The sequence below is a fragment of the Onychostruthus taczanowskii genome, unplaced genomic scaffold (genome assembly GCF_017590055.1).
Source record: "Onychostruthus taczanowskii isolate IOZ18803 unplaced genomic scaffold, ASM1759005v1 scaffold10, whole genome shotgun sequence".
In the NCBI taxonomy this organism is placed as follows: domain Eukaryota; kingdom Metazoa; phylum Chordata; class Aves; order Passeriformes; family Passeridae; genus Onychostruthus; species Onychostruthus taczanowskii.
The window spans coordinates 2,702,813-2,715,109 of record NW_024496526.1 but is presented as its reverse complement, the minus strand read 5'-3'; the positions used below and the strand labels follow the sequence as shown (position 1 = coordinate 2,715,109).

General features: G+C 61.4%; 2 protein-coding genes across 5 annotated transcripts in view; one reads left to right on the top strand and one right to left on the bottom strand.

Moving 5' to 3' along the window:
* The first annotated feature begins 918 nt into the window (after window positions 1–918).
* On the top strand, window positions 919–6,691 carry PRKAG3 (protein kinase AMP-activated non-catalytic subunit gamma 3). 4 transcript variants are annotated; one of them, XM_041404189.1, is made up of 13 exons: window positions 919–980; window positions 1,853–1,892; window positions 2,167–2,399; window positions 2,484–2,565; window positions 2,652–2,710; window positions 2,986–3,031; window positions 3,154–3,208; window positions 3,310–3,436; window positions 3,539–3,704; window positions 3,866–3,903; window positions 4,132–4,278; window positions 4,356–4,525; window positions 5,669–6,691. In XM_041404189.1, exons 1-12 carry the CDS (start codon window positions 948–950, stop codon window positions 4,470–4,472), a joined length of 1,143 nt encoding a protein of 380 aa, XP_041260123.1. In that variant the 5' UTR covers window positions 919–947; the 3' UTR covers window positions 4,473–4,525; window positions 5,669–6,691. The 4 variants fall into 4 exon arrangements, with proteins under 4 accessions (XP_041260123.1, XP_041260132.1, XP_041260142.1 ...); XM_041404198.1 differs by having other exon boundaries at window positions 2,481–2,565; window positions 3,557–3,704; XM_041404208.1 differs by having other exon boundaries at window positions 2,481–2,565; window positions 4,450–4,525.
* Window positions 6,692–7,033: 342 nt separating this feature from the next.
* The window catches only part of LOC121335742 (sterol 26-hydroxylase, mitochondrial), a 5,315-nt gene continuing 51 nt past the window's right edge, over window positions 7,034–12,297 (bottom strand). Inside the window, exons 1-9 of the mRNA XM_041404150.1 lie at window positions 12,156–12,297; window positions 9,937–10,127; window positions 9,468–9,667; window positions 9,188–9,385; window positions 8,889–9,049; window positions 8,380–8,546; window positions 8,073–8,154; window positions 7,695–7,895; window positions 7,034–7,596 (exon numbers count right to left, since the gene is read on the bottom strand). The exon at window positions 12,156–12,297 is cut by the window's right edge and continues 51 nt beyond it. Coding sequence (XP_041260084.1) covers window positions 7,471–7,596; window positions 7,695–7,895; window positions 8,073–8,154; window positions 8,380–8,546; window positions 8,889–9,049; window positions 9,188–9,385; window positions 9,468–9,667; window positions 9,937–10,007 — 1,206 coding nt within the window. The 5' untranslated portion in view covers window positions 10,008–10,127; window positions 12,156–12,297 and the 3' untranslated portion in view covers window positions 7,034–7,470. The remainder of the gene's footprint in view (window positions 7,597–7,694; window positions 7,896–8,072; window positions 8,155–8,379; window positions 8,547–8,888; window positions 9,050–9,187; window positions 9,386–9,467; window positions 9,668–9,936; window positions 10,128–12,155) is intronic.

The following is a 12,297-nucleotide window of genomic DNA, read 5'->3' as shown; positions in this document are numbered from 1 at the left end:
TGACAATCTCATCTCTCCTCGGCTTCTCTCCAGCACCTGAAAATAGCCTCCGAAAGTGGAGATGCCTGCTCCCTTCCCTGCTGCCAGCACCCGCGATGGCCAGGCTGGAGCCAGGCTGCTCTGCACAGCACAGCTGTAAGGGTCTGGCCCCAAGGGCCCCCGCACCACTGCGGGATTTGGGCCACCCTGTGAGCCAGCACCGGCCTCACGGCCTCGTCCCTCCTCTTGCTGCCTGCGGTCAGGCTGCACCAGAGAACTCCTTGTACCCCGCCATGGGCCAGTATCCAGCTGTCCCCTGCAGCCAGAGACCTGTCCCTTTGGCCCTGTAGCCACCAGCCCTGCAGCCAGCCCGACAGCCTCCCAGAAATAGAAAACGGAGCCGGGAGCGGGCAGAGGGCGAGCAGGAAGGGGTGGCCCCGCGGCAAGGAAGGAGTTACACCACGGTCGGGCTGCCCTCGCCGTGGGACCAGGGTCGCCGCGGACAGTGAGCTGCAGCAGGATCCCGGGCAGGGACAGGCAGGGCTGGGCAGCGTCGAGGGAAAAGGGTCCGCACTCACCCAGCCCATGGCAGGACCCAGCCCTTCTCCAGCATCCCCTGGAGAGGGGAACGCTGTGCCCCCCACCGCGGACGGGGCGGGGCAGCACCGCGTCCCTGGCTCCTGGGGGACGGGGGTCCGCAGAGAGGGGTGTCCCTCTGCTCTCTGCCCCCAGCCATCCCTCCATCGCCCCCTCCCCCGGGTCCCCAGGACCAGCGCTGCCCCCGGGGCCGCGACCACCTAGCTCAGCCCGAGGCTGCTCGGTGGCTGCGGGCGCTGCTCGGTGGTGTCGGCCGTGTCCCCCCCCCGGCGGTGGCGGTGGGGGCATGGCTGGCATTGCTCGCTGACACTCTATCTGCCAGGGCCACGCCAGCCGCGGGCCCAGAATAGCAGCGCTGCTCCGCAGATAGCATGGAGCAGCTCCGTGGCCCCGCCGCGTCCCAGGTACCGTAAGGCTGGGTGGGGGGCGCGGCCCTACAGACCCCCGCGTGGGGACAGGCCACCCCGGGGGTGGGAGAATGTGGGCGGCTGACGGGCCCCTTCCCACGGACGTGCAGCCCTGGGGACAAGGACGTCCTTGTCCCAGCTGTGCCAAGCCCCTTGGGAGCAGTTGGGGCAGGTTGTGCAGGGTCTCTTCCTTCTCCGTGTTGGCTCTAGGTTCCTCAGGGAGTGGTCCTTGTCTTTATGCCTTCATTATTATAGGGTGGCCTGTAAACTTTGGCTCTGTCAGGAAGGTTTGTGGCCGGGGTAGCTCTTCAGCTCTTCCCTCTGCACGTGCTGCTGTATGTAGGGTCTCCTGGGGACTGGGGGAACGGGGGCAGCCGTCTGGCCCTGTGCACTCTCTTCTTCCTCGGGCTGCTGCTTTGTTAATGTAGGGTTCCTGGGATGGACATGGTCCCTGGGAGGGGCCAATGGGGTTGGCAAGGCTCTCTGCACTGGAAGAAGCAAGAACAGAATTTACACCTTGGGATTGGGAGAGGATGGGTGCAGAGCTGCTGTGGGACATGCTTGGCTCCAGCAGCAGAGAGAGAAGGCAGGAGGTCCTGCCATCCATGCCTTGTCCTGCTCTGGAGACCCTGCTGTCTCCCCAGAGCAGGAGGACAAGCTGGGTGTCCTGGACTGGAGCCACCATGGAGACTGCAGGCTCTGGGGGTCCTGGGCTGGTGGGGGGTGCCCACGTACCCACCCTGAAAAGACAGTTCTCTCTGCCTGGCTTGGGTAGGCCAAAGCAACTGGGTGGGTACAGGCAGAATCCATGGGTGGGGAAGAGACTGTGTTGACTCCTGCTGATCCCTCCTCACTGTGTGCCCTCTCAGGTGGCGCTGCGGGATGCTGTTGTGTGCCCTGAGGAGGAAGGTGGGTAGCAAGAAGAGTCTAGGTGTGTAGGAGGGGGGGCTGCCTTACCATGTGACAAGTGCATTGGTCCTCTGCCCACCCTGCCCATACCCCTCTCCTCAGCTGGAATCTGCCCCAGGCTGGAGAACTGCTATGTGCTGCCCCTGTGGAATAGGGAACACTGGAGCTCTGTTGGGAGCATCCCCTGCTCCCCCCAGGCAGGAGGGTGCTGAGACCCAGCAGCTGAGACCCAGCAGCTCAGCTTACTGGCTAGGGCTGGGATGACTGCCTGCAGGGTTTCCGAAGGCTGTATGCCCCAGGGAGGAGGAAGAGGAGGAGGAAGAGGAGGAGGAAGAATACAGGAGACCTGTCACCTTCACACTGGGAAATGAGATACTGGGGCTGGGCCCAGAGGCCGAGTTTCAGACCCCTGATGCCGAGGTCTATATGCACTTCTTGAGGAGCCACTGCTGCTATGATGCCATCCCCACCAGCTGCAAGCTCGTTGTCTTTGACGTCTCCCTGGAGGTGATAACCTGGGGGATGAGTGGGGATGGGCAGTGAAGAAGTAGACTTGGGGATCCTCTGAACCCCTCTGCACTCTGCCAGCAGATCAAGAAAGCCTTTTTGGCACTGGTGGCCAACGGGGTTCGTGCTGCCCCTCTCTGGGATAGCAAGACGCAGAGCTTTGTGGGTGAGTGCCAGAAGCAATGCCTGGCCCCATCCCCTGCCTGGCAGAGAGGGTACAGGCAGCGCTGCCAGCCCCACCTGTCTCCACAGGGATGCTCACCATCACCGACTTCATCAACATCCTCCACCGCTACTACCGCTCACCTTTGGTGAGTGCCGTGAGGAGGGCTTGGGGGATCAGGGCATGCATGGCACAGGGAGCGGCCGTCCCCACCACTCCTGGTCCCTTCTTAATCGCTAGACAGTGACCAGGGGATGATTCCGGGCCAGACCAGCATCCACTTGTTCCTCCCCTGCTTGGCTCCCAAAATGTAATCCCTGTGTTTGGGTCGCTGGGTGCAATGCCCATGGAAAGGGGCAGTGTCTCAGAGTGTCCTCAGTCCCACTTGGAGCCACTATGACCAGGGCATTTCCCTGCCTCCAGGTTCAGATCTACGAGGTGGAGGAGCACAAGATTGAGACCTGGAGAGGTAAAAATCATGTGGGTGGCTGGGCTGATGTTGTCACACAGGGCATGGGAGGTGGACTCTGGGGTTGTGGGGCTGCAGGAGAGGGCTGGAGGACCTCCTCTCATAGCTCTCTCCCTTGGCAGAGGTGTACCTGCAGGGCTCCCTCAAGCCACTGGTCTACATCTCTCCAAGCAATAGGTGAGAGCCTGTCCACTGGGGGAGAGCACACCCCTTGGAGTGGGTGTGTGTGTGCACCTGAACGCAGCCCTATCCCACCACGATGTCCTCATCACCCACAGCCTCTTTGATGCTGTCTACTCCCTGATCAAGCACAAAATCCACCGCCTGCCTGTCATTGAGCCTGTCTCGGGCAATGTCCTGCACATCCTGACGCACAAGCGCATCCTCAAGTTTCTCCACATCTTTGTGAGTGCTGGGGCTGTTTGTGTACACTCATGGCTGGTGTCACAGGCAAGGGTGTCAAGGTACATGCAGGTGCCAGCCCAGCCCTGCCCTGTCCCATTGAAGGCTTCTACCATCCCCAAGCCACGCTTCCTGAAGAAAACAGTGCAGGAACTGTGCGTTGGCACCTTCCGTGATCTGGCCGTGGTGGCTGAGACTGCCCCAATCCACACTGCCTTGGAGATTTTTGTGGATCGCCGCGTCTCCGCCTTGCCTGTCATCAATGATGCTGGTACCTGGGGAGGGAAAAAGTGACGTCCTCATCTCCCTCTGCTAACAGCTCCAGCACCATCCCTACCCAAAACCCCTCTTCTGGCCCTTGGGGTGTGGGAGGAGCATGGCAGCTGGTCCCTAGGGCTCCTTCTGCAGCCCCTGCATTGTTTCTCTTTGCAGGGCAAGTGGTTGGCCTGTACTCGCGGTTTGATGTCATTGTGAGTACCCTGCGTGTGTGCATGCCCAGGCTCAAGTCTGGCCCCTTGCATGCACTGGTGGGGTGCTTATACCTGTCTGTGCCCATGCAAACCCACGCCACGTGCATTGTCATGCACGTGCCAGTGCACATTGCTCTGTGCACCTCCTGGGCTCAGCGTCCCTTCTGTGGTGGCACAAGGGGGTGCAAGGACACCGTGGGGCGCTGAATGGGGACACATCTATCACAGCACCTGGCAGCCCAGAAGACCTACAACAACCTGGAGATCAGTGTGAGGGAGGCACTGCAGCAACGCAGTGTCTGCCTGGAGGGGGTCCTCACCTGCTACCCCCATGAACCTATGGAGGACATCATTGACCGTATTGCCAAGGAGCAGGTGAGTGGCTGGGGTGCCTTGTGCCAGCCTGGCTGCCAGCTGCCCAGCCTGCCGTGATGCTCTGCCTGCCCCCACAGGTCCATCGCCTGGTTCTGGTGGATGAGAACCGGTACCCGCGGGGCATCGTCTCCCTCTCTGACATCCTGCAGGCCCTTGTGCTCACTCCTGCAGGTATTGATGCTCTTAACTCTTAGCCCACGGTGCTCCATCTTTCTCCATTTGCACCCTCAATTTCTCTCCACTTCAGGTAGGTGCCACCCCCCCGTTGCTGTGTGCCTGTCCCCTCCCTGCTGCTGGGTCACCTGCCTCTGCCCCATCCAAAGTGGTCCTGGGGCATGGAGGAGGCTGGGGCTGGGGTGTGGCAGCGCTGGGTGCCCAGGTGGGGACAGCAGGACCCAGATGCTGCTTGTCCCGGGGATGCACAAGGATCACAGGGGATCCCTGGTGACGGTGAGGAGGGATGGGGGCACCTTCCATGGAGACACTCTGCCAGAACCCCATTCAGGCAGTGTGTGGAATGCAGGTTTTGCAGGTCCCTGGGCTTTGGGTTGTCTTGGGTGTGATGCACCCCAAGACAAAAGCCTATTTTTGATCTTGCCTCATTCCCCTCTGAGACCTGAGCACCTCCAGTGCCATTCCCAAGGGACACAGAGTGGACAGATCCCCGCTCGCACACCCCAGACATGGTGCCCACCACTAGCCATAAGCAAAACGTGGCCAGCTCATGGGTCCCAGCTGGCAGAGTCCCCCACCCCCTCCACTTGCAGCAGCCCCAAAACCATCTGTTCCAGAGACAGGGCTCACTCCCAGGTGGCATTGGAACCACACTGCCTGGCCACCTGCAGCTGGCTCTGCTCACCCACTGCCTGGTGAATCCTCACTGGCTATGGATGGGCATGGTCCTGGCACCCACTGTGGCATCTCTTTAGGGGTGAAATGAGGAGGGGGGAGCTGGCTCCAGTTCCCAACTGCTTCCCAAAGGTAATTATGCTTTTTGGGGTGGTGGTGGGCAAGGGGTTGGGACACGCCTGTGCCTACCAGCTCCCCCAGCAGTGCCCAGCTGCTCTGCACAGAAGGGGACTGGGAATGGCGTGTGTTAGCCACAAATGGGATATCCCCCTTGCCCCCCTCCCCCCATTCCCCCACCACAGTGCCTTTGCTCACCCTCTCCCTGATGCCCACAGGGGTGGCTGTATCAGGAGCTGCAGGGGGCCACTGAGATGTGCCATGCCAGCCAAACTTCTCTCCCTCCTACCCCAGGGCTTGCATACAAGCAAGGACTGGAGGAAAGACCCCAGTGTCCACTGGGATGGTTGGAGGGGCCATGTCACAGGGTGCTCAGTCCAGCACTGATCTGGGTTATGGTCTCACACGCTGTCTTGCCCCACAGGCATCGACCGATCCTCACTCTGAAGACACCAGGGAAATGCCACTGTCTCGTCTGACTCGGGGACCTCTTGTGCGACCTGTGAGAAGGAGGCTTGGGCCCGAAGGCTCTCTGTGGGGAGCACATGCCTGTTCACCCCAGTCCTCGGGCTCGTCTTGAGTCCAGGGCTAGATTCTGCCAGTCTCGGAGAGGCAGAAACACTGAAAATGGGACCCAGGGGTGCCTCTTGCCACTGAGCACACAGTGATGCTCAGTGGGCACGATGCTGGAGGGGCTGCAACATGCCTGCAGCTGGGCAGAGACCCACATAGCCCCAGAGGACCTGGCCACCCCTCTGCCATCCTGCTGATGGATCCGAGCATTTCTATTGTGGCTCCCTCCTAGTGAACACAGTCCCGCTGTCTGTGCTCGGTGCCTGGTAGCGTAGGCTCAGCTGCACACACAGGCTTTTTTATTTTAGGGTCACACGGGGCTGGAGCTCTCTGGCAGAGGCACAGTCTGTGCCAGAGCTGGCAGCAGGATGGGCACTTGCATGGAGACCCTGTGCACGTTTTGGGGCGGGCAGGGGATATTTATTTATTTGTTAGTCTGTTCAGCCTTGCTGTAACAAAACAGCCTGATCCAAGAACTGCCTCTTGCCTTTCTGGGGTAAAGCTGGGCATGACTGCTCTGGAGAGAATCAGGCTGGGGAAGGGGTGCTGGCTGTTTGCCAGCAAGTTTGGCACTGGCAGAGTAGTACCTTGGCACATGTGGGTAGAACTGAGGGGATGGGGACACAAGACATGCAGTCTTAATCATCTTGGTGACGTGCAGGTCGCTTTGGGGACACACTGAGGGACAGAAGCTTTGGTACCAGAAAGGTTTCTGCTTGCTGCTTCCCTCAGTCCAAGAAGAAGAAAAGTATGAGGGGTTCACTGTTAAAAATGTTCCATGCCCCATCCCTCAAGGACTCTGGGCAAATGGCAATGCATCCCCTGCCTGTGGCTGCTACCAGCTGTGAGCCTTGCAATGGTCCTGGTTTGGGAGTAGGGGATGCTGAGCTGATCTTTCTCTTCCTGCTTTGCCTGCAGTGAGCCCTGCCATTCCCCTTATCAGTGACCCCTTATCAGCATCTCAGTGCAATAAGGCTGACAGTGGAAGGTCCCAGAATCTAAACATCCCTCCTGAGCCGGCTGGCTCTGCCAGGGGATGCAATACCAGTGCTGGGTGGTGACAGACCTCCTCCCATCATGAGGAATGTGTTATTGTTGGACCAGGGCTTTCTCAGGACCAGGGCTGATTCTGTCCCTTGGGAAAGGCGCAAACCCCAAACACCGCTAGCACTCAACCCTCCCCTGGGAGCAAGGGGAAAAGTGAGGCACAGAGAAGTTTCTGAGGCCAAGGTCAGCTGTTCAGAGAGGACCCAGATGTCCTGGCTCCAGGCACAGATCCACACGCAGCTACACAAGGACAGGACGAAGGAGACACCAAATGGCTGCAAGCCCCCTCCCTGCTTTCCCCCAGTCCCAAAGAGCTCCCAGGCTCGTGATGCAGCCCAGCTGGACACGGGATGGGGGGACACAACCCCCCTGCAGTGTGTCAAAGGCACAGCAGTTCCCTAAACCTCCTGCTGATTTTGGGCAGGGGGCTACTAGTGGCCCAAGGGTGATTTGGGGGCAATCTCTCATCCCCCCCACCTTTCCCACTGTGGGGCTGTGAGCCCCCAGGCCCAAGCTGGCCAGGGAAGGGGTTTGCCTTCCTATCCTCCTTGTGGGGCAGTAAGGGGGATCTCCATCTGGCACCCAGGGTGGGGGATGGACGTGCAGTCAGGGGGCTCCTGGGCGAGCGATGAATTCCAGGTTGATGGGCTTGTCAGCCACCAGGACAATGCGGGACACAGATGTCACTTCTACGCCACGGGGGTCCGGCCGCACCTCAAATGCCTGGATCATCTGTGGGGAGAAGGAGGGTTGGCAGTGCCTTGGGGATTCCCTGAGATGCCCATCCCAGCTCATGGCAAGATACCCGAAGTGGAGGGATCCCTACTTACCCTGGCAAGGGCCAGGTGCATCTCCAGCTCAGCGATGCGGCGCCCGACACACGCGCGAACCCCGTAGCCGAAGGGGATGGAGCTGAAGGGGTGGTGAGGGGAGCCATGTCCCCGGAGCCAGCGCTGGGGCAGGAACCGCTCAGGCTCGGGGAAGTAGGTCTCATCATGGGACATCGCGTAGTGCGCCAGGACAAAGAGGGTCTGCAGGGTGGGAATTGGGGTTTAATGACCCCGCCTGGCCCCACGGAGTGCAGAGGGGGTCCCCACAGCACGGCCCCCACTCACGTTCTTAGTCTGCAGGGTGGGAATTGGGGTTTAATGACCCCGCCTGGCCCCACGGAGTGCACCGGGGGTCCCCCCAGCACGGCCCCCACTCACGTTCTTGGGGAAGAGGTAGTCTCCGATGACAATGTCCTTCTCGTAGAAGACCCTGGCGTTGGTGGGCACCACAGGGTAGACTCTGGGATATGGGGAGAGTTAGTGGGGGAACAGGACTCATCTGCAGAGCCAGGAGAGAGCGAGACGCAGGCAGGACAAGGCTCAGCAGCTCCCCAGGGGGGCAGGTGGATATTTGCAGTCCAGAGGGACTGAAATTCAGCCTTGCATCCTGCTTGGTTGGTGCATCCCCCCTGGCGAAGGGGCTGGTGACCAGCACCTCAGGGGAGGGGACACGGCTGGGATGTACCTCAGAGTCTCCTTGATAATGGCCCGAAGCATCGGCAACTTGGGGATATCCTCAGCGGCAGGAAACCGGTCAGCAGGCACAACAGCTTTCAGCTCCTGGTACAGGGTCTCCTGGATGTCTGGGTCCCGGGAGAGGTGGTACAAAGCCCAGGACAGCGTGTTGGAGGTCTGGGGAGTGGAGCACCAGGGAGAGTGAAGGAATTGGGGCCAGTACCTGAGCAGCCTTGTGCCACGCACAGCATCAGTACGGTACCAGAGAGCCCCTGCTCTGGTATGCAGGAAAGTCAGGGGTGAGGGGCAGCAAGCACAGCGGAGAGGGAGGCAGGGCGCAGGATACAAAGCAGAGCAGAGGACAGGGTCTGTACTGACCAATCCCTGAGGGTTTGCCTCTCTGGGGCATCAGCCCCAACCGGGCTAAAGCTCGCAAGGGCTGGGTGGACATGGCCCCATGGGTTCCCCTGGGCATGGAGCACAGCAGGGATCCCCTGGCAGCAGCTGCCTGGCTCTCACCGTGTCCACACCGGCCAGCAGCAACTCGGCCACGCTGCCATAGACCTCATCCAGGCTGAGTCTGCCACTGGCCAGCAGGTAGCTCAGGTAGCCGGACACCTCCTTGCCACGCTCCACCTGCCCCTCCAGCTCCTCCATCTTTCGGTCAATCAGTGTCTTGCCTGCAGGGACAGAGAGTAGGAACCAAAGCTGACAGAGCGAGGGCTGCCAAAAAGACATTTGGCCAGGGACTGCCCCACTTTTGAGGGTCCTTAGGGAGTCCAGTGCCACCACACTGGACCCCCATGGTCACCGCTCACCAAAGGCGAAGATGGTGTCCCAGCTGTCCAGGTAACGGTCCCAGAAGGGCAGCACCTTGCGGCTCCATCGGGGCAGGACGGTGGCAAAAATGGAGTTCTTGAACATGAGGTTGATGGAGTCAATGAAGCGCTGGGTCTCAGCAGGGACCTGCTGCTTGAGGCACCCGATGCGGGTCTCGAAGAGGATATAAGAGATGCCTGTGGGGGACAAACAGCATCCAGACCTCTGGAGGAATGGGAATGTGGGACAGGGCAGGGGTGAGGGAGAGGACACCCCTACCTTCCAGGGCAAAGCGGTAGAGCAGGTTGGCCACGTCCCCCACCAGCACGCCCGAGGGGCTGCGGCTCCGCTCCTCCCGCAGGCGCACCATCAGGTCTGACACCACCTCCCCGATGGCATCCGCGTACAGCAGCGCCTCCGAGGGCTTCAGCAGCCGCTTGTTGAGGACCTGGCGCAGGCGGTACCAGCGCTCCCCTTCCCTGGGTGGGGACGAGGCTCAGCGCTGGGGGCACGGACGGGCAGGGGGCAGTGGCTGGCAGCAGTTCCCCAATCCCTGTGCGTGCACTCCCCACCCTGGGCTGGAACCATCCCAGGGGTCATTCCACCCACCGTGGCCATGCCCTTCTGCTTGGTGGGGACAGGCAGCTCGCAGGAGCGGGAGTAATGCAAACTGCCACCTGGGCCCTACACGTAAGGAAGGGCAGGAGATGCATGCTGGCCCAGAGAGCACAGCCAGGGCAAGACTCACTCGGTGAAGGGTCCGTAGGGCAGGCGCCGGGTGTCCCGGTGCTCCTTCCACAGGGCCATGTCGCTCCGCATCGGGTACTTGCCCTCCTGCCGCAGCAGCTGCTCCAGCACCACCGGGCTCCCGATGTTGATGTTCCTATAATGTCCGAAGGTTGACTTCCAGATAGGTCCATAAAGGCGTCGGGATATCACCTGTGATGCACAAAGCATAGCAAGGTCAATGGGACGAGCTGGGTCAGACCCTCCCTGCCCCAACGCTGCCCTGAATGTGCCTATCTGCACTCATCCCATAGACCCCTCAGCATCAGCTCAGCTCAAGCACCTGCCCCTGGCACCCCCAAGCTGGCAGCATCCTTGAAGTGCTCTGCAGATGGCCTGGGCTGGTGTTTCTGGGCTCACTTCCTCTCCCAGCACCAAGTACCCCAGGCGCTGACCCTCAGCACAGACTGGCACATCCTTCACCCACCCCAGAGATGCAGAGACAGCCTGGTGGATCTTTTGGGGAAGGAAGACCAAGAAGGGACAGCAGGGACAGAGACAAGTGCCAAGCACAGGAGTGTGCTGAGATGCAGGACCATTGCAGCAACCACCAGCAGGACTAAGTCCTGCTGCTTCCAGCATGGCCCCAGCTCTGCTTAACCTGGGGACAACAGTCATTGAGTGGGTCCTTGAACTCACCACCCAGTAAGGGTGGTTAATGATCAGCAGTGGGAAGGCAGCACCAGGCTAGGGCATGACTGGGCTGCTCCCAGAACAGGCTGTCACCTCCAGGGCATAGCCCCAGGGCCACAGGATCACAACCCAGCTAGGGGATGTTTACCAACATCAGCCCTGGGCCCTGTTGGCTGCAGGTCCCCTCTCCTTGTCTGCAGCCACAGGTGCCACACCTGCTTCCCTGGCCGGGAGCACCGTGACCTCCAAGTGCATCCTTTGGGGGCAGCTGGGCAGCCCTTTGCAAGTGGATCTGCACAGGGCCATGTCCAAAGGACACTTTCCATCCCACCCAGGCACTGCCAGAGCCCCTGCAGAGCATGGCCAAGCACGGGGGGATGCAGGGGACTTAGCAGGCAAGCCCTGGTCCCCATTCCCCGTGGCTGCGGGAATGCACGTGGTACAATCTCCCTTGGTGACTGTCTGCATCGCAGCCTGCGCCTGGATTCAGCTGGATTCGTCACCACGGGGAGACGTTCCTCATGCATGGTGGCAGGAGGAGGGGGAGGGACGGCCGCCCCGGTATTGCAGGCAGCTCGTGGGCATGGGGCAGCTGTGCCCCAGCTTGAAGCCTGCCCACCAGCATCTGCTGGCAGCCACGACCTGGCACAGTGCAGGCCTTGGAGAGCTGGGCTGTGAGGAGCTAGAGCTGCCTGGACCTGGGGAAAGGCACCTCCAGAGCATGAGGGCAATCTTTCTGCAAAGCCAGGCTGTGTCCCAAGGGCAGGAGGGAGCAGGAGGGAGCTCCAGTGCCTACACCCTGAAATCCCACTGTCCTTCTCCAACCAGCAGTGCCTGGCACTCTGAGATGCCAGGGAGGCCTGATCCCGCACGCTTCTCGGGCTGGCCAGAGCTCCAGGGCGCTGGAAGATGCCGCCTGGCTTGCAGCCAGCCAAGCCCATTGCTTGCTTCATCCGACGTATGAGGAAGTGTTGACAGAAGAAAACAAATACCTCTGCCTACCCCTCCCCTGTCTTGGTATCATCTGCCCAAAAACCTGCCCAGTCACCTGCACCCAAAACCGCTGCTCCTTCCAGCTGTCACAGCAGGGAGCCCAGGGATGCCAGGACCCTGTGAGATGCCCCCGAACCTTTGCCCTCAGCTGCCTGACCGGCTCGGAGAGCAGCCCTGGGCAGGCTGGACCCTCCCGAGGTCACTCGGTTCTGCTTGCTGGCCCCAGCATCACCCTACGGCGCCGGGTGTCCCCCACCGCCCAGCCCCTCTGCTCCCCTGCACTGCCGCCCCCGCTCACTCCCTGCCGTCACCTGTCGGCAGCTAACCCCCTCCCTGGAGCCCATCTCCCCTTGTCCCCAGCCCGCACCCACTCCCTCCCTTGCAAAGCCCCTCCGGGTACAGCACCCTCCCTGCAGCCCCCCCGGAACCCCTCCATGCCACGCACCCCTCCTAACCCTCCTCCTCCTCCCCTACGCCCCCGTGCAGGGTCGCCAGGCCCCCACGCAGCCCGACCCCCGCACGCCCGCAGCCCCGGGCCGGGCTGCCCCGGCGCACCTGCAGCCGGTGCGTGTGCAGCAGGTAGCCCCGCAGGAACAGCCAGACGAAAGTACGGAGCAGCCCCGGCCCCGGTAGCTCCTCCGGTCCCTTCAGCCGCGCCGGCCCCGCCGCCGCTGCCGCCGAGCCCCCGGTCCTGCGC

Coding starts and splice junctions, on each gene's coding strand:
- PRKAG3 (XM_041404177.1), top strand. CDS start 948: ATGGAGCAGCTCCGTGGCCCCGCCGCGTCCCAG. Junction 3,209..3,309: donor TACATCTCTCCAAGCAATAG/GTGAGAGCCTGT, acceptor CATCACCCACAG/CCTCTTTGATGCTGTCTACT. Junction 4,279..4,355: donor ACCGTATTGCCAAGGAGCAG/GTGAGTGGCTGG, acceptor CTGCCCCCACAG/GTCCATCGCCTGGTTCTGGT.